The 26473-nt window shown below is 51.2% G+C and overlaps 1 protein-coding gene across 1 annotated transcript in view; it reads left to right on the top strand.

Annotated features, from left to right (window-relative positions):
- Positions 1-26473, top strand: part of RPH3AL (rabphilin 3A like (without C2 domains)) — a 135491-nt gene that overhangs the window by 96739 nt on the left and 12279 nt on the right. The window contains 1 exon segment of the mRNA XM_030296523.1: positions 12945-13119. Coding sequence (XP_030152383.1) covers positions 12945-13119 — 175 coding nt within the window.

Here is a 26473-nt window from a genome sequence, read left to right as displayed (position 1 = left end):
AAGACAGACAAGGCAACAGAACCTCAGAATTACAGGTTTTCCCCAAGAAGGAACAAGACCAATTGGAAATGAAGCAATAATCAAATCCATAACCCAGGAAAGCGTTCCTGCAAGGCCCATGAGCCCTGCCAGGTCGCAGTCAGCCCAGAAACGATTTCATGTTGGATTTGGAATATGTTTCTGAGACTGTGTTTAAACATAGGCATGTTTGTTGTTCTGGGAATTGAATCAGAATCACAAAGGTCCTCTGAAAAGACCTGGCTGGGCATAATTGGCCTGTCCAATTTTCTGATTCCAGCTCTATTCATTCCCTATGTGTGGCCCACTCCATCTGGGGACAGAGGCAGGGACACAGCCAAACACCACCATAACACGTTTGCCCTCTCAAATCTGTCTTGGAACAGGGAAGATAGTTAAATATTTGGGATTCAGAGGGATTTCATGCTGCATGCAAATGAAGCGTAAGAGGAGGCCTGCATGCAATGTTGGCAAATCAAGTAATTAAGGACAATAGTACAAGCGTCATTAGCCTACATGGATTTGTTGAACTCGCGAGACCATTTGGAATACAGGGAGAAGATGGCCTGTGGGACCCAAGGGAGAGGGAAGACAGGGGGCCCTGTTCTCACTGGCGTGCAGGGGCCTCTCCACATCACAGGTAATGGGGGAGGGGGGCACCCAGGCCTGAGCTTAGGCCGTGAGGAAGGGGTGAGGCACACAGCCCCACAGCCATAGAGCAGCACTGTCGGGAGCCACGTCTCTCTGAAGCTGGCACACGCCGCTCCCCAGTAATTGTGCGGAAGCCTCACGGGAGCGAGCCCCTCGCCAGGGGTTAATGGAAGCCAAAGCATTTCCTTTGGTTCTGAAATAATCCAGCCAAGGTGTTTAAATTATCTGTCAAGAAAACAGATAGCACCCTCAGAATATTTCTTCTCGCTGCCTTTTTTCCATTCTACTGTGCTGGCAATTGCTCTCCTCCCCGACTGACCTGGTTGCTCAAAACCCACTTGAAATGAAAAGAAAATCCGCAAGGGCTCCCTGGGCCCAGGGAGGAGCTGCCTGCGGCGGGGTCGGAGGAAGGGTCAGGTGGGTGCTCTGTCTTTGCTGGGGCTTAATTTCCAGCCCATCTCCGGGGGAGGCGCAGGCCCGGCCCCAGTGTGGGGAGCCAGCCGGCCTTCAGCAGGACCCGGAAGCAGGAGGCTTTCCAGGCAGGAGGAGCTGGGGCCTAGAGGATGGGGGTGAGGGGGGGCTTTCTCCCTGGCTCACCAACACACACACACACACAGAGTCTCTCTCCCTTTCTCTCTCTCTGTCTCTCTCTCTGTCTCTCTCTCTCTCTCTCTCTCTCTCTCCCCCCTCTGGAGGTTTTAAAGTATTTTAAAATGGAAACATGCAAAAATACTCTGGAAGAGGTCTCCCTTAGCTTTCTGGTAACACCTTGGTTAGGAGGGTAAGTGGAGAGCCCAGGGCAGGAGGGGAGCCTCTCAGAGCCCTTTGTGGGCTCGGGATTGCTTACTTACCTCCATACCGCAGACTGAAGGTTTCTCCCCAGGTGCTGGGGGGGCGGGGGGGTGGGGAGGTGGATATAGGGAAGCCACACAGAGTAGCTCTCGAAGGCAGAGCGGGAACACAGTCTCTGTTGCTAGAAAAATGGAGCTGAGGACCTCAGCCTGGTGGGGATTTCTGCCACGGGCCACTCATTTGCAAAATCATTTGATCTTTTCTTTCCTTCCCTCAGTCTTAACAAGTAGAGGTACTGAAGAAATGTTATTTAAGTGAATTAATATCTACTCACTTCCTCTTCAGAGGCTGGTTGTAAGCTTCTTTCTGAGGTAGGGGAAACAAGCCAGGAGCAAAGATGGCTGCTCTAAAGAAAAAACGACAAGAACAAGGAGAAATTTCTCTTTCTCTTTTTTTTAAGTTTGTTTATTTCGAGAGAGAGAGAGAGAGAGAAAGAGAGAGAATCCCAAGAAGGCCCTGCACTGCCAGCACGGAACCCAATGTGGGGCTCGAACTCGCAAACCGTGAGATCATGACCCGAAATCAAGCATAGGCTGCTTAACTGACCGAGCCACCCAGGCATTCCAAGGAGAAAATTTTCGAAACAAAACAAGAAGGAGAGAGACAGGGAGTGAGGGAGGGAGGGAGGAAGGAAGAAGAGAAAGAAGAAGAAAACTCAGAAAATCATGTATTTTGGTAGGATAAACTTTTCCTGTAGTTTTAATTCTGCTGGTTGTCTTAAATGGACAGATAAGTGTGTAAATGCATATATAACTTTTTAAAATATTTAATGCAATATTTGTCCAATTGCTTACACTACAGTAGAAATAGTGTCTATTAACTCCCCTGGCCACTGAGAATGAGGAGCCCAATGCCTTCCCCCCCGCCCCCACTCACTTTTTGCTTTTGTTGAGACAATCTGGATTTGGGGTCAGATTATTTTTTTTTTAACTAAGTATTTTATATCTACATTTTAAGCATCATTTCCTTCACATTTTTATTATTTTGTAGTTACATTTACACTGGTTATTTAGACTAACTTCTGTCTTTATTTCATTGATAACTGTTAATTTTTGGTACCATGGGTTCCCCATTCAGGAGCTTTTTTTTTTTTAATGTTTATTTCTTTTTGAGAGAGAGAGAGAGAGAGAGAGAGAGAGAGTGCAAGTAGGGGAGGGGCGGGGAGGGAGAGACGGGGGCGGGGGGGGGGGCAGGGGGACAGAGGATCTGAAGCAGGCAGAGAGCCCCATGCGGGCTTGAACTCCGAGACCAGGAGATCGTGACCCTGAGCATAAGTCGGACGCTTAACCGACTGAGCCACCCAGCTGCCCCACCCCTTCAGGAGTTTTTTTATTTTAATTCATCTGTTGATCAAGTGAACTCTACTTTCGGGCAATATTTTAAGAAGACTGGATTCATCATTCATATTTTTTTGCTGATGTGGTCCACAGTACCTTTTTCTAGATGAGAACTGAGGCCATTCTCCTGATGACTGAGGCAAATAGAGATTGCCGTTCTAAGCATTAAGGCTGACAGCCTTCCTGGGCTGCCTCCATGTGGGAACAGGCCCTGTGACTTGCTTCCTGCCCTCACTCACTGCTCGCGATGAACAAACACACACGGTCAAATCCATGCCACAGTCCCACACACAGGATAAATGCTGAGTCTCCCTTCTCCTTGAGTAGGGCAGCAGGTAATCAAGCTGTTAGCCATAACTTCCAGATAGGATGGTCCCAATCTGGTTTGAGCAGCAGCATTTCTGCATGAACTAGAACTAAAAAACGACTGTGTTCGTTACATTAGCACATCTCATGTCAACTTGCCTTGCTCAGTATCAGCTTGTCGCCCTTGGCTGTAATTAGGGCTTTTCATACTCAGCTTGTCACCACGGAAACCTGGTCAAGGGTACTGCCCAGCAGTATTTGAGGGCAGCCTCCCTCCAGCAGCAGGAGGCCCCAGGCACTTCCTGTTTTCTGGGGGACCCAGCTCTGCCTGCCTTTATGCTTGGAAGCCCTGGTTCCCTTTGAAAAACTGTCCAAGTTTCTCCCATTGTCAAAATTCTGACTCTTGGATGTTAGGTGGGTACACTGACATCCAAGGGGCAGCATGGCTTTCTTCAGGGATGGAAATCTCAGTATTATGAACTTGTGCAGGTGTTTTTAAGCTAACCATAACTTGGTTCTTTTCCTATCTTGCTTTACTACAGAATTAAAAGAAAATTTTTTTTTAATGTTTTTATTTATTTTTGAAGGACAGAGAGAGAGCATGAGCAGGGGAGGAGCAGAGAGAGAGGGAGACACAGAATCCAAAGCAGGCTCCAGGCTCTGAGCTGTCAGCACAGAGCCCGATGCGGGGCTCAAACCCACAAACTGTGAGATCATGACCTGAGCCGAAGCCAGACACTCAACCGACTGAGCCACCCAGGCGCCCCTACTACAGAATTTTTAATTACTGCTTTCTTTTCCTTTCCTGAGCTACCAGTTTTTCTCTCTTAAGTCACATCCAGGGTCAGTATACCAGCCATAGATTGCCCGACTCTGCATGTATCCGCCTGCCTGTCATGCAGCCCAGGACTTTAATAACATTGACATCCAGTTACCAATCTGTTATCCTTTGATCTTAATCAAAGTGATACATGTAGTTAGTTGAAAGAAAACTTCACTCATTCTGAAGAGCTTACCCTGGAGAAGGGCAGCCACCTGCCCAGCCTCTCCCTCACCCAGCCCACCCTGTATAGACCTCCTGTTGTAGTTCACATGCTCACCACTGCCTCGACTTCCACCAGGTGAGAACTTCGGGCACTGTCTATTGACTGCAAGCTCTGAAGGGTGATGAGCTGGCTAACCTGGGCCACTCTGATTCCCCCCACTCCTAATTTTTGATACTTTTATTATTTGTAACTGAAAATGTGTTGGAGTTTGACGGAATTGGTAACTTTATATAATAGTTGCCTCTTCCTTCTTCCATCCACCTTTCGTGTGAGTTGTGGGCACGAATGCCCTTGTTCTTCCCTCGCCTGCTCTCACCTCCTTCCTTTTCTAGATTATACCTTTACTGACTAGATTGCCAGAATTGTACATTTAGATTGTTCTTTAGGGGTGCCTGGGTAGCTCAGTCAGCTAAGTGTCCAACTCTTGATTTTGGCTCAGGTCACGATCCCTGGGTTGTGGGATCGAACCCTGCATCAGGCTCTGCACTGACCATGGAGCCTGCTTAAGATTCCCTCTCCCTCTCCTCCCCTCTCCCTCTCCCTCTCCCTCTCTATCTCTCTTAAAAAAAAAAAAAAAAAAAAAAAAAAGATGTTCTTTAGCCATAATTGATTTTCCCATGCTCTGTGACTTGTGCCTGTTCTTAATTTATAAAAGTGACTAAGTGGCAACATGGAGAGTGAATGCCATTAAAGAACAATGTATTGCCTACAGTTCTGAGACAAAGGGGCATGCCATGCCACACAGGGTCACATGTGGTCAGGGGGCAGAAAGGAGTGAAGGAAAAGCCGAGGCCAGGCCTTTATTGGGGTTTCTATGGGAAAGACAAGGCAGGGCAGGGTAAATATCTGAGGATTGGCTAGTTTAAGTAATTTAGGCAAGCACTGGGGCATAGGGGCCTTCCCTGGGTGATTTAGGCAGAAGAATATTGGCTTGGTGAGTGAGAGTTACATAAGGAGGTGATTGGTAGTGTGGACTTGGGATTGAATGGAGGTTTAAGATTTTATTTTTGGGGGGACGCCCAGGTGGTTCAGTCGGTTAAGCACCCGACTCTTGATTCTGGCTCAGGTCACGATCTTACAGTTCATGAGATCGAGCCCCACATCAGGCTCCATGATGATGGTGTGGAGCCTACTTGGGATTCTCTCTCCCCCCCCGCCCCGTCCCTCCCCTGCTCGAGCCCACGCGCTCTCTCTCTCTCAAAATAAATAAATGAAACTTTTTTTAAAATGTTAAAAAATAAACTTAAAAAACGATTTTATGTTTCTTTTTTCATTTTTTAAGTAATCTCTGCACCCAGCATGAGGCACCAGAAGACACATCTTTGGCCATTAATTTGGCCGTGGGAATAACGGAGGCCAGATCTGGTGCAGGAAACAGACATGTAAATAGGCAATCTTCACGGTGTGTGCCGTGCAGTGGGAGACGCGCGTGGTTCTGTAGAAGCCCCTGGATGAAAGTAATTTCCTAAAGGTTGCATTTCTTTGTCCTAGCCTACGGAGGGAAGAAGGAACAGCATGTACAAAGGCCTGGAAGCAAGAGACAGCTTTGTGTGGTCGGGGAGTTGAGCGTGGCTGCGTCGGGCGGATCCTGAGCGTGGGGTGGGAGGAGACAAGAGAGGAGGCTGGTGAGGGAGGCAGGAGCTGGCAGAGTTCTGGGGTCTTGTTGGCCATGCGGTGCAATTTGCCTTTGATGGTGGAGCTCTGGGAGGCCACTCTGTGAGTGTGCGTGTGTGTGTGTTCGGGGAACGGGTTAGGGAAGGCTGTGTGGCCTGCCAGGTGGGTTGGCCCTTTAAGAGACCCTTTTTAAAAGGGCCAAAGTGGGGGCGCCTGGGTGGCTCGGTTGGCTAAGCATCCGACTTTGGTTTGGTCATGAGCTCACGGTTCGTGAGATCAAGTCCCATGTCAGTCTCTGTGCTGACAGTGCACAGCCTGCTTGGGTTTCTCTCTCTCCCTCTCTCTCTGCCCCTCCCCTGCTTACTCTCTCCCCCTCTCTCTCTCAAAATAAGTAAACAAACTTTTGAGAAAACAAATAAATAAAAACAAAATGGCCAAAGTGTTAGCAAGAAGACATCTCTGTAACAGGCCATTTCCTGTGGCTTTTCAAGGTTGGGCCAGCTTGTTAAGCAGACAGAACACAGTCTCCCTGAAGACAGAGTCCGAGTTCTGTCCCCTGAGAATGATTCCTTTGCTTTGCCTTCTTCGTCTGTTCATTCACTCTGTCAGCCAGCAACGTCCTTGCTGCGCGAAGCCTCCTCACTGGGCCTGGGAAGGCGGGCATGGCTCGCGGGGGTGGCTCGGGCACAGCCTTGCCCTTGGGCTCACAGCTTCCTGACCGGGTAAGATGCCGGGGCAGCAGGTCCAAATAGCCTCCAGGAGCACAGCAGAGGGGCTCTGGTTCTGCAACGAGGTGGCACAGAAAGCTTCCTATGGGCAGTGTCACTGCCTGGTGGGAGACGAGGATGAAGGACGCCTCAGGTGGAAGGCACAGCACCTGCCACAGACTGTATCCCTGCTCCGATCCGGGTGTGGACGCCTCACTTGCATTCATGCAGGTGCACTCCGGAGTTGCTTGGGAGACAGGGAGAGGCGGTAACGCGTGGACGGGGTGGAGCAACGGGCAGGGACAGAGGTCTTGGAAGGCGTCCCTTTGCATCCTCCCCAGTGGCCTCCCTAGGATCCTCCTCTTTCCAGAAGGGCCTGGCAGTCACTACCTTGTCCAGCCACAGCCATTTAGGAAATGGCAGTGATTAGCGATTGTTATCGTGGTAATTAAAATTCCCTGGGAACAGCTTGGCTAATATCCATCAGTATCTGCAGTCAGGTCGGCCGTGAGCTGCAATCCTAATGAAAACCTCGAAGCAGAGCACAAAGCAGTGCCACGGGGAGGATTGAATGCCGCTGGCCACCCCTGCAAGGGCCACGGCAGCCGTGTGGGCCTTTTATTTAATGGCATTTTCAAGCCTGGCTGCTTTGCTGGCCTTATCACAGCAAACCACACATGGGGAACAGAGTGGGGCTTTGCAGAATCCCACAGCTTCTCTAGAAAGTGAAGGTTTTCCAATTTGTGGAGGGCTTTTCCCACTGCCGTTCTTGGGGAGGGTGTTGGGCCAGGCAGCGGGCGTCGGGCCTGGATGCACAGAGCAGAATCGCACAATTAAAAGCTACTGGGGTGCATTTTGCAGAGTGGGGGCAGGCACCGAGGCGAGAGAAGGTCTGAGGATGTGCATGGATTGGCACGGAGGGGTGGAGGGGGGCAGCTCAGAAGTCAGCCCAGCTGGGATCCCTCATTCCTCGCCTCGGCGGTCCTGCTCTCCCATGTGGAAGGCATTTTCCAAAATAGTGTGTTTCATGCACCCCTGCCCAGTTGTGCCCTCCACATTGGGCAAGGCACCTGTGTGCTCTGGTCCCCACCCCCACCCCCGTGGGGCCTCAGGAACGGCAGCTCCTCTGTCTGGAGGATCACTGGACTTCCTGGTCTTCTGACCTCTGTCCACTGCGGCAACATCAAGCCTTCCGCCTGGGTTGCAGGACCAACGTGAGAGAAGCAGACAGACCCCAGGCCCCGTGACAGTGGACCCACTGGACCCCAGGGAGATGCTGCAGGCCAGGCAGTCCCGTGGGGTCATTGCCCTGCTGAGCATAAATATCAGGGTGAATTATGTGAAATTGATGGGGGGATTTATAGGTCAAAAATGATTGAATACCAAAAAACGGTGCATGTTTGTGCAATTCAGCCTCATACTTTGGATCTTGGGCTGTTTATCCTATTTCCCAAAAGCACTTTACTGATGGGTATTTGTTTAAGCCTGGGGTAAGGGCGGAGGTGGATCCTTGCGGCAGGAGGTGAGGCTGAGGGCCTGGGGCCCTCTGGCCATGATGTTCTGGGGGAGTCAGGGACAGCCAGGGCTATCGGTCTCGCTGGTGCCTGAGGAGGGGCTGGGAGGTTAGGTCGGGGAGGTTCGCTGGAGCTTGCTCTGCACCGGCACGCCCTTCTAGGCCCCTTTGCTTGATCCCTCTTTTAGTCTGAAACAGTAAATCCACTTGATTAATTACAAGAACTTGGGTGAAACCCTCAGGCCACTTCTGCAGGAAGGTGACAACTCTATGGATTGGGACACGTTCCAGCAAACTACCCGTAGCTGCCAATCCAGCCAGTCAGCCAGTGTTTATTGAGCACCTACTATGTGTCAGGCACGTGTTAGGAACTTGAAGACACAATGGTGAGCCAAGTGCCTCGGCCCTCCCTCCTGGATGGTAGAGCCTCATGGTCTCTACCAACGAAAGGGCCAGTCATAAGGTAGACACAACCGAAGTGGCCAGCAGGGGATGAACAACTAGACAAGAGGCGGTACGTACCGACGATAGAATACTGATCAGCCTCAAAAAGGAAGGAGGTTCTCGGGGCGCCTGGGTGGCGCAGTCGGTTAAGCGTCCGACTTCAGCCAGGTCACGATCTCGCGGTCTGGGAGTTTGAGCCCCGCGTCGGGCTCTGGGCTGATGGCTCAGAGCCTGGAGCCTGTTTCCGATTCTGTGTCTCCCTCTCTCTCTGCCCCTCCCCCGTTCATGCTCTGTCTCTTTCTGTCCCAAAAATGAATAAATGTTGAAAAAAAAAAAAAAAAAAAAAAGGAAGGAGGTTCTGACACATGTAGCAACAGAAATGAACCTGAGGCCATTATGCGAAGCGAAAGAAGCCAGTTACAAAAAGATCAATACTATTCCATTCGTATGAAGTACCCAGAGTAATCAAATTCTCAGGAAGTAGAATGGTGGCTGTCAGCAGCTGGGGAGACAGGGGAATGGGAGTTGCTGTTTCATGGGTGCAGAGTTTCTATTTTACGCGATAAACAAAGTTCTGGAGATTGGCTACACAACGTGCACGCACTTAACACTACTGAACTATACGTTTAGAAATGGCTAAGATGGGGCGCCTGGGTGGCGCAGTCGGTTAAGCGTCCGACTTCAGCCAGGTCACGATCTCGCGGTCCGTGAGTTCGAGCCCCGCGTCAGGCTCTGGGCTGATGGCTCGGAGCCTGGAGCCTGTTTCCGATTCTGTGTCTCCCTCTCTCTCTGCCCCTCCCCCATTCATGCTCTGTCTCTCTCTGTCCCAAAAATAAATAAACACGTTGAAAAAAAAATTTTTTTTAAAAAGAAATGGCTAAGATGTGGGGCGCCTGGATGGCTCTGTTAAGCCTCTGACTTCGACTCGGGTCACGATCTCACCGTTTGTGAGTTCGAGCCCCACATTGGGCTTTGCGCTGATAGTGCAGAGCCTGCTTGGGATTCTCTCTGATCAGTAAAGTGTTCTCTCTGCCCCTCCCCAACTTGTGCTCTCTGTCTCAGAGTGAATAAATAAACTTAAAAAGTAGTTAAAAAAAAAACACGGCTGAGATGGTAAATTTTATGTTATAGATATCTTCCACAATTAAAATTTGTTTTCATTTAAAACAAAAAAGGAGAGAAAGGAACATGCACACGCAGGGGCCAGGACCGTAGGCCCAGCTCCTCCAAGATGAGGCCCCATGAGGATTAGGAATGGGTCTGGCCCTGTGAAAGTCCCGAACGCATCTCTATAGTGTTTCTGGGTCTCTCTCACTGAGAGCCACACAACAGTGAAGTGTTAAACACATCACTGAATCACCCACAGTGTCGTCCTCTCCACTCCCCTTCAAACAGGGCACCTGAAGGGGTGTGCTCTCCACCTGTGACGGTGTGCCCCAGGGGTGACAGTGAGGTCCCCATCTTCCCTCCTTTGGCACCTAACTGGTGGCCCCAGGTCCTGACAAGCACCTCCCCCACACCCCATGGGAACTGCTCCCGAGCTGGGTCCCTAGACCAGACCCTAGATCCCAGCAGGAGGTACAGTGCAGGGTTTCCACCCTGAAGACACCTAGCACCCCACTTCAGATTCAACTTTTCTTCCTGGAGGGTGGTCTGACGATATGTACCGTCGTGTAAGTGTATACACATCCCTTGACCCAGCAGATCCACCCCTCAGAGTATTTTCTAAGGCAGTAAACGACATCTGTCTGACGTGGGTGCAGAGGTGATGGTTGTGGCACTGCTCACAAGAGTGAAAATCCGGAAACCATTTAAATGTCTATCAGTGGGAGCGCCTGGGAGACTCAGTCGGTTGAGCGTCCGACTTCAGTTCAGGTCATGATCTTGCAGTTCGTGAGTTCGAGCCCCGCGTCAGGCTCTGTGCTGACAGCTCAGAGCCTGGAGCCTGCTTCGGGTTCTGTGTCTCCCTCTCTCCCTGCCCCTCCCCCGCTCATGCTCTGTTTCTCTTTCTCTCAAAAATACATAAACATTAAAAACTAATAATAATAAAATAAATGCCTATCAGTGGAAGGCTGGTTTGATTAAGTTTAATAAATCCAAACTATGAAGCCATTAAAAAGTGACGGTGGACAGTTGCCATGATCTATAGTTAAGTGAAGGGGGGGTGGGGTGGCGCAAACATGGGGTTGCATGTATATGATCGTTCAAAAAAAAAATTGTGTATATGGCAGGGTATACAGATGGCTCTTGAGGGCTTGCTTCATTTGGTCCCCCTGAGGCCCAGTCTGTGTTGGGAGGCAGGAGGCAGGTGTGCTCAGGGGAGGGCAGGCAAAGTCGGCACCAGTGGGGTGCACAGGCTTCACTTAGCACAGGGAGGCCAAATGAGCCCCTCGCCAGCCCCCCATGGCCTCTTGGGCTTGGGCGTCTGTTCTCAGGAACCATGCAGGAGTTCTGCAGAGTCCATGATGATGTCTGACCTGCTGAGGGTTTATTTAGCACCCGGCCACATTTCCTGAGCATCCCCTTTGCATCCGTAAACTGTGGGGATGAGACCCTGAGGCCTTCAGTGTCTGAGGCCAATAGAACGCTGGACTAGCCTTGGGCAAGTTGCTTAAGTTGTCGGAGCCTCAATTTTCCCATCTGGAAAGTGGGGATAATAGCAAAATTCCTCAAAGAACTATATCCCCAGATAGATGCCTTTGGGAATGGGGAGGAGACTTTAATTTCTCACCCAATGAATTTTTGACCACGTGTACCTGCTACCAATTCACATAAATGTTTATTGTAGGAGGCTCCGTGAAAGGATCAGAAAGGGTTTTTAAAAGGAGGATCCATGAGGCATTCATCCCACCAGATGGGTGCTGTGTTATTAAAGAGCCACTCAAAAGCAGGCCCTTCTGCATAGGGTAGCTGGGAGGGAGGGGGAGTGATTCAAGCCAGGGACAGGGTTTGGACTCAGTCCCCCCATGCCTGGCACTTTGAAGCATGAAGAGATGACATATGATAGTTGAGTGATGTAACTGTTGCAGTTAAGTGCTGAGTCTATGCAGATCAATTAGTAGGGTTGAGCTTCTCTGGGAAAACCTGCTGAGTAGATCCGAAGCAGAAAGTACTCCACATTCTTTGGCCCTGTTGAAGAATCCTGAGTACATCAGTGTATTAAAGGCTCTGAGAAGTCCTGCAGTGATGCTTGGTTTAACCTAGTGCTTCCCAAGTGTACATGATCAAAAACCTTATTTTATTTTATTTTTTTGGTTCGGCCATGTCAATATCCCACAGAACTAATATGCAGAGGAAGTTTGAGGATTAGGAAAATCTGTCCTAGAGAGAATCAGGGCAGACTCTGGCCTTCTGATTTTATTGATGAAGTACAGATTCTGCCTCAGAAGGTCAGGGACAGAGCTTGGGATTCTATATATATTGTTTTACTTTATTTTTTTTATTTATTTATTTATTTATTTATTTATTTATTTATTTAATCTCTTGGGATTCTATATATATTGTTTTACTTTATTTTTTTTATTTATTTATTTATTTATTTATTTATTTATTTATTTAATCTCTACACCCAACGTGGGGCTCGAACTCAAGACCCTGAGATCAAGAGTCACATGCTCTTCCAACTGAGCCATCCTGGCCTTCTGATTCTCTTTTTTGAGTAGGGAACTTGGTCCACTGGTTGTAAAGCTTCCACGTTTGTCAGATGAGGTTGGGGGGGGGGGGTGACAATGATGGTTGTGCGCATCAGGTCTGTTGAGTGCGCCCTGCCCTACACTGGCCAGCCGGGCCTTAACATTCGTTTGAGAGTCTAGTCCTCATGGCTGCTCCGTGAGATGGATGCTGTTCCTACATTCCACCTACTGGTGATGAAACTGGGGATCTGGAAGGTTGACGTGTCCAAATCTCACAGCTGAGGGATGACGGATCCAGGGTTCAAACCCAGGGCCGTCTGCTCTGAACCGCCAAGGCTCGCTCTTCTCTAAGAAGGTCACGTTCCTTCACACTCTCCCACTCCTCTTACTAAATGCCTGAAAGTATTTCCTTCAATGGCAAAGAGGTTATAGAGCGCTTGGTGTTTTGTGAAGTAGGCATTAAAGGTTCAGGAATCTCAGTTGCTGCTCTGAATTCTAATCTGGGGCCCTCTGGGGTCTGGGCCCTCCCTGAGCCTTCACAGAGCTAGACTCATCCCTGGGAAGCTCTGGGTCCAGTACTGTGCTGTGACCCAGCCCCCCGCCCCCCATGTCTTCTAGCGTCTTGTCGCTTGCTCTGCCCCAGAGCCTCAAGGGAAGGGGCAGGCGGCAGGGAGGCAGGTGGCACCTCTTGAGCACCCTCTAGACGCCCACCAGGCTGAGCACTTTCCAACTTTGCAACAGGAGTGGCTGGCGGGCCCGTGCGGGAGCATGGTGCAGGGAGCTGCTCTGTGTCCCTCGCTCTAAGCAAATATCACCCCTGCCAGGTCTGGAAGAGGTCAGGGGCCTGGTTCTACCGAGGGCTCCCTAAGTACATCCTGCCACTGAAGACCCCTGGCTGGGCCGATGACCCCCACTTCCGACCATTGCCCATGGAGCCCACCGAGCAAAAGCCCAGAAGCACCGAGACGAGCCGCGTCTACACGTGGGCCCGAGGGAGAGGTAAGTCCCCCTCGATCCCTCTCCCAGGAGAGCAGCTGTCACAGTCCAGCTGTCAGCCAGCCGCCAGTGCCACAGGCACCAGGCCAGCGTCTGCCACACCCTCTGCGTGGCTCATGCTGGTGCTCTGTCCCCGAGTGCCTCCAGCTGCCCCGCCTGCACCCACGTGGGCACCTTAGCACAGTGACGGCTTGCAGGGGGAGGGTCCGCCGGAGGCTGATTCCCAAACAGGCACCAGTTTGGGGGTGGGGATGCCACGAGCCCTCGGATCTTTGCGGAAATGTGATAGCCGTTGGGGTTTTTGGCAAAGTATCGAAATGTGTCTTTCCGAAGCTGGCCTGTACCATCTCTTCTCGGATGGTCCTTCGCGTCCCGGGAAGGGCATCCCGGGAAGGGAGGACTCCTGACGTCCTTGGTCCTAATGAGCAAAATGACTTTGGCCCAGGGCACTTTGGTATTTGTGGAGGCCACGCTGCCGTGGCCAGCATCAGAAGGGGTGCTCGGCCCCACTGGTGATAATGGCACCTGCTGCGGTAGGTGGCCCTCCATGGCTCACACAGCACTTTTACGTTCGTGATTTTGTTTCAAAGTTGCAGAGGCAGTCCGGGCAGCGATTTAGTAACCCTGTTTGATAGACGTGTAGCCTGAGGCCCAGAGGGAAGGATGGACTTCCTGAGCTGCTATATGGCAGAGCTGGGACCAAAAGGCAGGGTCTTGCGCTCTGGGCCCTGTCAGGGTACCTCTGTGCCCCTCTGGCCCAGGGAGGAGTTGCAGCCCGGAAACAGAATGTTGCTTTGAGGGGTTGGGGAGGGGAGGCCCCGAGGGCCCTCCCCGCCCTGTCTGCTCAGCATCCGCACAGCACACATGTTCACACGCACACGTGTGCACACACACACACCCCTGGGAAGGGCAGAGCCCCCATTCCTCAGCCACGCAGACACAGATGGCCTTTTAATTACGTGGGCGAGGCGGCCAGTGGCCCACACGCTTGCCGTTGGCACGGCTTATTAACTGCCTTTGCGCTGCGGCCAGGCCACGCCGTGTGGAGGCCCCCGTGTGAGCTTGGTGTCCCTCCGAAGTCTGGGTCACAAGCCTCCAGGCTCCCAGAGCACGAGGCAGCACATCCTTCATGCCAAGGCCCCGGGCCAGTGCATCGCAGCCTTGTGATGATCCACATTTTAGTCCCAGGCAGGGAGAGGTGGCCCAGACAGATGACTTCTGTGTCTCACCGTGGGCACCAGAAAGGTGAGGGCTGATGGCCCCAAGCTGGTTGGGGCGGCCCAGGAGGTGTCTGCATACACCCAGGGAAGGCGTACATCGGGAGTGCATGGGGTACATGTGGTGGGCAGACTGAACTTGAGGAAACCCACAGTCCTGCGAGGAAGGAATAATAGGAGCTGGTGGAGGAGGCAAAGGAGGCACAGCTGGGGACGTAGGAGGAAAGCTGAGAGGTTCTGCGTCACAGGGGTTTGTAAGCAGAGGCCACAAACAAGCCGACTGTCCCTGAACTGCTTCCGAGCCTGATCCCATGGTTGTCCTCTCCGATTAGCCTGTGCACAAGCCAGGATCTGTGCCTTCTGGCTGAGTTTGGGTCCCCTGGCCATCCCAGAAACGGCTGTGTACTCACCGAGGCACTCGGGTGGCTACGGGGTAGTTGTGGGAGATCAGAGGCCGGAGCCAGACGCAGCCATCCGCACAGCTGGTCCAGAGCCTGGGGGCAAGGGGAGGTCAGCCCCACGCCAGCCCTTCTTTGGCTTCCTCCTGGTCGGTATACATGGCCTGGAAGTCAAGTCTGCAGCAACCTCGGGGGAAAGGTCTGCCTTACCTGTCTGGGAAGCCCCCCAACCTGCCAGGGGGCCGCTGCCTCAGTCCTGGTTCCTTCTCAAGCTGGGCTCGAGGCTGTCAGACTCCTAGCCGCAGACAGCCCCCAGCCAGCAGCCTTGCAAATCTGGCATAGGGACGTCACTGGACCTTTCCTTCCAGACCACTGATGATTGGGGAACCATTGAGCGTTTCTTGAGCTCCAAGAGTCGCCTCCCCTCCCCAGCCCGACCATCAGCAGTGCCCAGGTGCTGGGCAGCTGGCTGGGGGTAGAACTATAGTCTGTGGTCTAGTTTAGAGCCTATCTGGGAAGCCCAGCCCTTATAGCACCCCATTTAGCCACAGCTGAGCTCACGGCCAGGCAGAAATGGAGTGGCCAGCATTGGGGTGTGGACTCCTCTGCCTGTTTGAATCCATTGCTCATTTCATATTAGGTGGTTTATTTTCTCCTTGATTTATAGGTGCTGCTTATGAGTTAGGGATGTTAGATGGCTTGCAAATGTTTTCCTCCTTGACTTTCCGTTTCTTTCGACCCCAGCCTTTACTCACACTATTCTGCCATTCAAAAACGACTTCTCTTCATTTCTGTCAAGTATGTCTTTCATTGTTTCGTGGTTTCTAGGTTTCCCGTGTTGCTTCGAAATGCCTTCCTCTCCAAAGTTAAAAAAAGATACGCTAAGTAAAAAATCTAATGAGAATAAGGAAATTACTTACATATGAGGAAATTACCAAAGAAGAAACAAAACCCAACGCCAAATATTATATTCACTGATAAAGCGCCAAAGCCATGTTCTATCGAAATGCAAGTCAAGAATACCCCCATCACCACCATCATTTGACAGTATTTTGTAGTATTTAACTAATGCAATAAGGCAAGGAAATAAAATAATCTGTTACTATTAGAAAAGAGAAGAAATTTTCTTACTTACAGATGATATGCTTGTATATCAAGAAAACCCAAGAAAGCCTGCTAAAACACCCACTAGGATTAACAAGAGGATTTGAGAACTGACAGGATGCGAAGTAAAAGTACACAAGTACAAATCAATAGTTTACTCTGTGCTGACTAATTAGAAGGAAAAATGGGAAAATTCACTCATAATTGCAGCAAAAATTACAAAATGCCTAGAAGCAAATTTTGAAAGAGAATTACAGGTCCAACATGAAGACAATTATAGAATCTTACCAAAGGGCAAAAAGTAAGACACAGAGAGGCAGACAAAGATTTTGGTCCCTCCAAATTAGTTAAGTGTAACAATTCCTACCTGATTCCCAGTGGAGTCTTTAGAAAGGAATGGACTCAAATGTTCCGTTGTCCATTGGAGAAACAAAATGTGGCATAGTCATGTAGTGACATATCAGTCGGCCTTGGGGCACCAGAGTGGCTCAGTGGGTTAAGTGTCCGTCTGACTTCGGCTCAGGTCATGATCTCTCGATTAGTGAGTTTGGGCCCTGAGTCTGGCTCTGTGCTGACAGCTTGGAGCCTGGAGCCTCCTTCAGATTCTGTGTCTCCCTCGCTCTCTGCCCCTCCCCCACTCACTCTCTGTCTCTCTGTGTCTCTCAAAAATGAAGAAACGTTTAAACAAAATTTTTTTAAAGAAATATTAGTCAGCCCTAAAAAGGGTTGAAATACTGACACCAGTTACAATACAGATGAACCTTGCAGACTTTATGCTAAGTGAAAGAAGCTAGAGACAAAGGCCATGTAGCATATTGTTGCAATTACATGAAATATTCGGAACAGGCAAATCCACGGAGACAGAAAGTAGATTGGCGATTGCCAGGGGCTGGGGAGAGGGGAAACGGAGTGATTGCTGATGGGTACAGAGAACATGTGATGAAGATGTTCTGGAAATGGACAGTGGTGATAATTGCACGACTTAATGAATATTCTAAAAACCACAGAATTTCAAAGGGTGAATTTTATGGTACGTGAGTTATATTTCAATTTAACAAAATGTGCCTTTTTATTTTATATTTTTTTAACTTTATTTATTTATTTTGAGAGAGGGAGAGAGATGAGGGAGAGCATGAGCAGGGAAGGAGCAGAGAGAGAGAATCCCAAGCAGGCTCCACACTGTTAGCACACGGCCTGACACAGGGCTCGAACTCACAAACCGTGAGATCATGACCTGAGCCGAAATCGAGGGTAGAGTCAGAAGCTTACTCAACTGAGCCACCCGGGTGCCCCAAAAATGTGTTTTTCTTTTTTAAGAATTATTTTATTTTGAGAGAGAGAGAGACAGCTCAGGTGATCAGGGAAGAGGGACAAATGGAGACAGAGAGAATGTTAAGCAGGCCCCATGCCCAGCGCAAAGCCCGAAGTGGGGCTCCATCCAACGACCCTGGGATCATGACCTGAGCCGAAATCAAGAGTTGGGACACTCAACTGACTAAGCCACCCAGGTGCCCCAGAATGTTTTGTTTTTTTTTAAAGAATGGCAAGGTAGTTTATTCATTTTTTTGCATAAACTTTTTTTTTTACTTTATTCTTTTTTTAATTTTATTTTTTATTTTTTAAAATTTACATCCAAATTAGCATATGGTGCAACAATGATTTCAGGAGTAGATTCCTTAGTGCCCCTTCCCCATTTAGCCCATCCCCCCTCCCACACTCCCTCCAGTAACCCTCTGTTTGTTCTCCATATTTATGAGTCTCTTATGCTTTTTGCTTCCCTTCCCTTATGTTCATCTGTTTTGTCTCTTAAAGTCCTCATATGAGTGAAGTCATAGGATTTTTCTTTCTCTGATTGACTAATTTCACTTAGCATAATACCCTCCAGTTCCATCCACGTAGTTGCAAATGGCAAGATTTCATTCTTTCTGATTGCCGAGTAATACTCCATTATCTTCTTTATCCATTCATCCATCGATGGGACATTTGGGCTCTTTCCATACTTTGGCTATTGTTGATAGTGCTGCTAAAAACATTGGGGTGCCTGTGTCCCTTCGAAACAGCACACCTGTATCCCGTGGATAAATGCCTAGTATATTCATTTTTGAGAGTGAGAGAGAGAGAGAGAGAGAATGGGGGAGGAGCAGAGACAGAGAGAAAAAGAATCCCAAGCGGGCTCTGCACTGTCAGCACAGAGAGCCCAAAGCTGGGCTTGAACCCACGAACCGTGAGATCATGACCTGAGCCGAAAGCAAAAGTCGGATGCTTCACCAACTGAACCACCCAGGCGCCCCAAGAATGGCAAGGTAGTAGAAGGAGCTGCCTGACCAAATAAAGCTTATTCTGAAGGTACTATAATCAATACAATTGTATAGCATTGTCACCAGAATAAATAGAATATTTACTTATAGAATAAATAAATAGATTAGTAGAACAGAATAGAGAAATAAGAGATCTAAGGACGTATGAAAGCTGAACATAGGTAGTTTTTCAATTCACTGGGAAAATAACAGGTTTATGTCACAACTGAAATTAGCATAATTAGATTTCCACCCCGTTCCGTGTGTATTCAGAAACACACTGCAGGTAGGTTAAAGATCTAAATGTTAAAAATAACACAGAGAATGTATTAGAGAAAGATCAGAAGCGGTTTTGCCGCTATGTTATCTCAAAGAGAGCCGGCGAGGCTGAGGCTGTGGTCAGCCGGTTGACTGACTACCTGACTGGCTACCCTCTCCCTCTTTTGACACGGGCTGTTGATTTGGGCCAAGAACTTGCCTACAGACCCCTTGATAAGCCCTCTCCCAGCTCATTTATGGCAGGACATTCGTTGTTTCCCCAGGATGGGGCGGGGAATGGTGTGGCCTGAGTGGCCCCGGCTGCGATCTGCATGCCTCTGGGAGACTGCACACTCCCACCTGCTCAGCCTAAATGGAGAGCGCTCCATGCTGCTTCCCCCCGGCAGGCCACTGCTCCAAGTTGACGGCAGCAATGAATGCAGCCAGCTTGGCACCCTCCTGGGTCTCTCTGTTCCCCTGTGAAATGGAAGGTGTAAGATGTGGAACCAGTACTATGGGTTCTTGGGTCTTAATCCCTTTAGAGCCGGGCCCACCTCTTCCGTAGACTTCTTTCCTTTGAGCTGGATTCCCGCCGTGGGGCCAAGTGCAAAGATATTTGCTGGTGGTAGGGGTGGTGGGTGCCATATTAACCTGGCATATCTGGGTAATAAGAGCTTCCTTTTTTTTTTTTTTTTTTTTGCCACATGCTAGAAAATTTAGGGAAGGCACCTGTAGCTTTGGTTCAGCAGCTCAGTGATGTCAGGACAGATGTCTTTATAATTCTTGCTGTTTCCCTCGTGGTCACAAGATGGTTGCTGTGGTTCTAGCCATTAGTCACTCACTACAAAGAATGGAAGAAAGGTCAAAGGGAGACTGGGCTTTGGATGAGCCTAATTCCATTTAAAACCTAGACAGAGAGCCGAACTGATCTGACTGAAGTCATTACCTGTGGAAATTATTCTGATAGCATTTTGTGCTTCTCTGCCTCCAATGGCAAGGATCCTTAATATGATGAGGCTTCTTATTTTCTTCAGCCCGCAGTGCTCTAACTGAGGCAACATTGCCCTGGACCTGCTTAATGGTTGGTCTACACTAGCTTGTCCCTCTGAGGCTGAGCCCCTGAAATTGGGGGCCTGAAGCCCTGAGTCTAGAGTCCATGCATTGGTCAAAGGGCTTTCTAGATATGTGCACTTTTCTCAGATGGGAGCCAGAGAGCTGGGGTTCCTGGGAGACCGACCCCTGGATTGGTAAGGCTTTGCTTACTTGCCTCTGCCTGGGAGCCTGGGGCTGGGAAGGTGGGAGGGCACCCCTTGTGTGAAGCCTTCGACACTGCCCTGTGGCCTGGCCAGACTCTGGAGGACTTTTCATATTTCACTTCCACCCTAGTCGCCATAAAGCCTTACCCACTGGGTATAAACAGCCATTTCCTCCATACTCCATCCCCCCAGAGATGGCAGAGAAACCTTGATGGGCCAAAAGGCCCCTGGCTGAGGCACAGGCAGACCTCTACAGCTCCCATTGCTGTGAGGCAAGTTCACTTTCCCGTCTCCGCTGAGGCCAGGGTCACCGTCCCTCTCCAGGGTCCTCCTACCTCCAGCCCCCTGGCATCCCCTACGAACAGAGCACAAGCTTCCTAGATGGATTTGAACAGATTTCGACACAGGTTGACTTCAAGGTCTGTTCCAGAAAAGTACTTCAAGGTTTTGGATTTGTTCCAGTTGGACAGTTTTGAGAAAAACAGAGGGGTTTCATTGCTACTTCATTGGTTCACTAAATTTTAAACGATTTTTTAAAAAATCCTCAACTGTGGTTCTGTTGGCAGTCTAGCGAAAGCAAGCTTCAGGATTGTTTGGGTTGAACAGTCTGGTTCAGATCAGGCTACACATGTTTACCCTGGGCCACCCTTCCGGAATGACCCCGGCTGACCCGCCCGTGCCACCACGTCCAGTATACTGGGTGCTGTGTTGGCCACAGTCAGAGTTCTGTGGCTCACGGTCGTTATCTCATCTGATGCTCAGACAGCCTGTGGGGCAGCTGCGGACGGCAAAAGTGGTTCTTCGTGATGGACGATCCGACCTATATAGGCTGCAGCCCAGAGGCGTCTGAGTCCCAGCCCATCCCCCTCCCCTCCGAGTTCAACACAGAATAAACCATTGCCCAAATCACCACACACACCAGCTGTCCCCTTTCAGACTTGGCGAGAGGATTTTTGGTCGCCAGGAACAGAGACCACCACCAAAGGCAGCCCCTGTACAGGCATAGCCACCAGGCTGCTGGGAAGGTCTGTCTCCCAGAAGCAGGGAGGGAGACAAGGCTTGCGAGACCTGTGAGGTGGAGGAGTGTGGCAGCGGCTGCTCCTCCTTCTCAGGGAGCTCTTGGATCAGCTGCGTCCCCTAGCCTCACACCTGCACGCCCTTCCTCTGGCCCCGCTCTAGGGACCCCGCGTCCACACTCAGCGCGGAGGTGATTGGCCCGACTCATTCCTACCCGGGCTGTCCCTTTTGCACCTAGCCTGTACCCCATCAGATATAATAGGTGGCGTGGCTAGCTAGGACTGCCCTCCCGCAAAGCAGAGCTGGGACAGAGCAGGGGGTTTGGGTCCCTTGCTCAGGAGCCACTGAACCCCAGAATGGGGTGTTTTGTGTCTGACATGGTAGCAAGTTCCCTGTCACCGGGAGCATTCGAGCAGAGGCTGGATATTATAGTAGAGCATATTGGATACTTCATATTATAGAGGATACTGTGCTTCAGAAACTGGGGGAAACTCACTAGGGGCTCGTTACTGTGTGTGCAGAATCTGCCCCCATATTGTGACCGGGGCTGGGGAGATGGGGATGCATTCTACGGCCCAAGGTCAGGAAATCCACATGACCCTCCAAAGCGTTGAACCAGAGACCTCTGTCTCGTTAGTGCGGAGCTGCAGCCGACGGAGCTAATAAGCAGTTCCGTGGCAGCCGTTTTTCCATCAAACGCATATGCTGTTTCCTGACTTCTTAACGCAGCGTGCTATTTATACCAGTAGATCCATTCATTCTTAATGAGCCACGGTTGTGGATTGTAAAATGTTTTATTTTCATACAGGATTGCTCACTGCCCAGAGCCAGCTGTTGCTATGCCACCTTCCTTCTTTCCCCGTTCCTAAGAAATTGGCATTTTGGAAGCTCCTCAGAGCGCTCAGCTGCCCTCTCCCACCTCCTGCTCCCCCCCCCCACAGTGCTTCCCCAGCAGACTCTGGCCTTGGCATTTCTGTCACGTTGGCCTGGACGTGGTGCGTGAACTCCCTGCAGCCTTCGGAGCAGCTGGGAGTGTGTGCTATGGGCAGAGGGGTCAGGCTGGCTGAGGCGCGGAGGAGGCAGAGGACAGCAGAGCAGGAGGGCGTCCGTGTTGGGAAACGGGATGCCATCTGTCCGCCAAGGGTTGGACACGCGCCGGTGTTAGAGGTCGCAAACTGGTGGAGCAGTGACTCGATCTGGCTCCCTGCTTTATGCTCACCGATAACTTTTTTAAACATGGAAAATCCTCATTAAAAAGAACGTGGGGGGCGCCTGGGTGGTTTAGTCGGTTAAGCGTCCAACTTCGGCTCAGGTCACGATCTTACGGCTCGTGAGTTCAAGCCCCACGTTGGACTCTGTGCTGACAGCCCAGAGCCTGGAGCCCGCTTCCGATTCTCTGTCTGCCTGTCTTTCTGTCCCTCCTCCACTCACGCTCTGTCCCACTCTCTCTCTCAAAAAAAAAAGTGAAATTCTGGCTTCTTTTTTGAAAATCAGGAAGTCTGCCAGTACTGCCCCCCCTCCCTGGAAAAATCGGACAAGCTGAGTTGCAGCTTCCCCTTCACCCTGGGCGCGTGGTCTCTGGTTTGCCACAGTCCCCACCCCTCCCTGTTGTCTCTTGATGCTGTGATCATCACGTTTACAGGGTTATTAAGAAGAAAGTGAAATAGTTCTGGTTTCCACATCCCTATGAAAAGAGAGAGAATAGGACTTAGACCAACAGGAACATCTGTTGCAAGAAAAGTGAGCATACCTCTCTGTGGAAATCAATACTCGTATCCAGAAATGTCGTAAATGGAGCAGAGCAAATATCACGTCCGCCTCGCCTCACCCACTGGCCCCTCCAACTCACCAGTGGAAGACAGAGCCTGAGCGCGTCACATCTGCATGTTCCCACTCCTGACCCTGACCCCAGGCTAGGGACGCCGGTTCCTCTTCCTCTCTGAGCCCTGGTTGCCCCATGAGTGGGATGGAGAGACTAGGGGGCCTGGACAGAGTCTGTTCTCTTCCAGCTTTTATCTTCTAGCTCCAAATCCAAGGGAATGAAACTTTCTGGAGAAATGTCTGGCAGGTGGTGAGCCCCGTTTCAGCACTGGCCCTGCCCCTGCACGCACACGCACGCGTGCACACGAGCCGGGAAGGACTGTTTAGAGAGGAGGGTGGGAGAAGCCGTCTTCCCACCACCTGAAAAGGGCACTGTGTGTCCCTCACTGAACCCCTTGACTCCGGTCTGCATGGGGTTGGTCTGCTGTTCGGGTCCAGGAAATAAATAAACCAGAAAGAGGCACAGATAGTGCTGTCTGGGGCTTCCACCAGCCATTTGGGGAACTGAATGCCATCCTTCTCCGAAGGCAGGAGAAGGCAGTGGGGAGGGTGCCAAGTTGCCCGAGCCCATGTGGGCCCCACTGGGGCAGACACCCAACGGCCAGCCAGTCGTTGGGCTTCCCACGTGGCCGCCAGCGCTCCGTGCTCTGAGGGCCAGGGTACCGTCTGCCCGTAGGTCTGTGCAGTGAAAGAGGCATGCGTTGGGCCTCAGTGGCGAGTGGCCAAATAAAACCAGCAACTATTGTAGCCGCGTGGATTGCGTGGTTGCTCACTGCAAGCTGTGCTGGGCGCCGTGCATTCCTCTGACACAGGGGGGCGGGGGTGGGGGGCTAGACTGCTGTCCCATTTTATAGTAGGGCACGGAGAGGTCAAATAACTTGCATCATAACCTCAGTGTGGGCAGAGAGATCCCCTCGGTCTTCGGGAAACTCTGCCCTTTCCCAGGGAAGTGGAGACCTGGCCACCTCTTATGTGGCTGTGTTTTGAAAGAGAAGCCCACGCATACTAATTTGTCTTGACCTTCAGAGCCCTTGGTGAAGCCAAACTCTAGTCCAATGCCAGTGTGGGTGAATGGGGGCGGGGCATCCCCAGAACAGAAGCCCTAAGCTTCGGCAGGCTGTGTCACCCCCACTCCCGCGCCCCACTCCTGCCCCAGCAACCCTCCTGCCTGTCCTGGGCATCCTCATTGGCTTGAGGATTGATTTCCCAAGAGCAGGAGGCCCTCATTAGCCACACCACAGAGGTCAGGGCCGTGGCTGTCGCTTCTCATTTGCCCAAACCCAGTGACGGCCTCAGCTGATCGGGTGATTCCAGCTGTAAGGTGCTGGGGACTCCCAGCCCCCACTCCCATGGCATCCGAGCCGACAGGAAAGCAGGGCCCTGTCCCCCAAGCCAGCCTCTGGCTTCAGCTCAAATGACATGCGCAGAGCTCCTGCCGCCGTGGGCCAGGCCAGGGCTGGGCTCCACCTCACGCAGTGACGCACACCCTCCCCAGCCGCTCACCTGTCTCACCATATAAACACCTACAACTCAATTCTGCCCACTCTAGATTTCTCAGCCTTTGGGGACCTGGGTAAAGTGAATCACCCTGGGCCCGCCTGCCCTGTCAGACTCTAGTAAAGTCCAAGGAGATAGCATCGCGGCTCCGCTCAGTTCGGAAGCTCTCTCCTGGGGCCGCCTGTCCATCATAGGTCAAGGCCAGCCTCGCAGGCAGGACGAGTTGATTCCTGACTGCTGGTCTGGGAGTCACAGCAAAGCTAGGAGAGTCTGTCTGCCCGGATCTCCATACAGGACAGCAGGACCAGGCCTCTCCTGCCTCACTTGCCTCTGGGTCCCCCTGGGGCTCAGGTAGACCTGGCAGCCCATCCCCCACACCCAGGCTCTGAGCACAGGCCCCATGTCCCTGAGCTTCTGCTCAGGTGAGGGAACCAGAAGGACAAACCCAGAAGCTGAGAAGGCTGGAACCTGAGAGAATGGGACTGAGAGGCCTGGGGAGAGAGAAAAGGGGAGAGAGAGAGAGAGAGAGATGCAGACCCAGAGACAGACAGACAGACAAAGATGCTGAGAGATGAGACTGGAGAGAGAGAAACTGACAAAAACAGAAAAAGGAAATGAGAGAAAACCCCAGGAAGACCCAGAACAGAAAGACATACGACACAGACAAGACGGGGAAAGAAAGATAAGGGAAGCAAAGGCAGACAGATTTTTTTAAAACATCGGCAAAAAGGAGGCACGAAGAGACAAAGTAAAGACAAAGGCCCAGAGATCCACAGAGACAGAAGGAGAGAGAGAGCTGTGGTCAGGGACAGAGCAAAGCCATACTTTGCATCCAGCAAAGGCAGGAGATATTCACTCACTTTGTTTCTTCTCTGCCGTAAATCAGCAACACTAACCTGCCGCAGAGAAACAGTACGGACCTCGTGCCCGAGGTGCCTGAGCCTGGAGCCTTTCTTTGAGCCAGCGGGGCTGTCCAGGCCCCAGAGAAGCCCACCACTTGGCCTTTGCCCTGCCCGTGGGACACACCAGCCCTAGCATCTCTGTCTAAGTTGTGCCCATTTTTAAATGCCACCTCTTCCGAGATGCCCTCCCTGACTTCCCTTCTCCCTGAACACTGTCTGCCTCCCCTAGAGAGTATCATGTTCTCGCTGGAGGAAGCTGTCCTTATCATCCATCCATCTCCTGTTCTACCTGGAGCTCCTCCAGCAAGGGCAGGACTACAGGATTTCAGTGCTGGCGACCACATCACTATTGATTTGAAGACTCGTCTTCATTATCCAGTGCCTCCTGTCTGTCTGTGAATCCAAAGGAGGGAGTTAATTAAAATCAATGGCGAATGAATAAACAAGCACAGGAAACCCTCCACTCCCCAGTGGTCAATTCCCAGCCTGGTCTGGGCCGTCCCTGCTGATGTCCCTGGTGGCAGCTTGGAAAGGAGACCAAGGAAGGAAGGAAGCCCCCTGGGTGTCGCACACTCACCCCGCCCTCTGAGGTTGTCCTGTGATATCCCCACCCCACAGATGAGGAAATGAAGCTCAGGGTGGTCAGGTCACCGAGATCTCCTGGACTCTGGGGTCCAGGAGGGAGGGAGGCAGGCTCTATACCTCTGTGACTTCACAGGACCCATTCCTATGAGGACAGGCTCCCCAGCCTTGAGGCTCCCTTTCTCCTTGTCCAGGCTCTGACTCTCTGGAGTCCTAGAGGGAGTTTTCCAAACAAAGGAAGAACCTGTTCCTGTGGCCTGGCCTTGGATTTGAAAGAAGAACAGAGTCTGTGTGAACAGGGCATCCCACCCCCCACCCCACCCCCACCCAGGCCCCGCTCACCCCTTGCCCATGACAACCAGCCTCCGACAGCTCCTCCCCTCATTAGTCTGTCCCTGGCTCCGGCTGAGGCCACCAGCAGCCTGGCTTGTCCCACTTGAGTGTCCTTCAAGGGGGAGGAGGCTGTGAGGAGGCGCCTGCTCGCTGGAAAGTGTGCCCCTTCTGGAGTTGGCTCGCCACCACCTTGCTGACCACCGGTTGGTTCTGCTGTCTCTGTATGGTGCTGTACCCTCTCCTGGGGGGTGTTTTCAGAAAGCACTCAGCTACTCACTTTGTGCCTGCTTGACTCAAAGCTCAGTGTTGGGGGCTGAGGGAAGGAGTCAGATGCAGATTAAGACGTGGCCCCACCCTCAAGTGTTTCCTGGTACAGGTGGGGAAATCAAGGCAGGCACTTGTAGGAAAAGAAATGCAATGCCAGGCGGTGTCCGAGAGGGGCCAGAAGAGCCTCACCAGCCGTGGTGGGGAGAGTGAGCAAAGGCCTGTATTCCATCTCTCCTTCTCCGGGGCTGGAAAGACTTTTCCGGTAGAGGCACAATTTAGATGAGTTCCTGGAGGATGAAGTGGAATCTAATTTTTAAAAATATGTATGGTCTCGAATGGCTTTTTTTTTTTAATATTTATTTTTGAGAAAGAAAGAAACAGAGGGCAAGTGGGGAAGGGGTAGAGAGA

The sequence above is a fragment of the Lynx canadensis genome, chromosome E1, assembly GCF_007474595.2.
Source record: "Lynx canadensis isolate LIC74 chromosome E1, mLynCan4.pri.v2, whole genome shotgun sequence".
Taxonomy (NCBI): domain Eukaryota; kingdom Metazoa; phylum Chordata; class Mammalia; order Carnivora; family Felidae; genus Lynx; species Lynx canadensis.
This window is presented reverse-complemented; position numbering and strand designations above follow the sequence as displayed.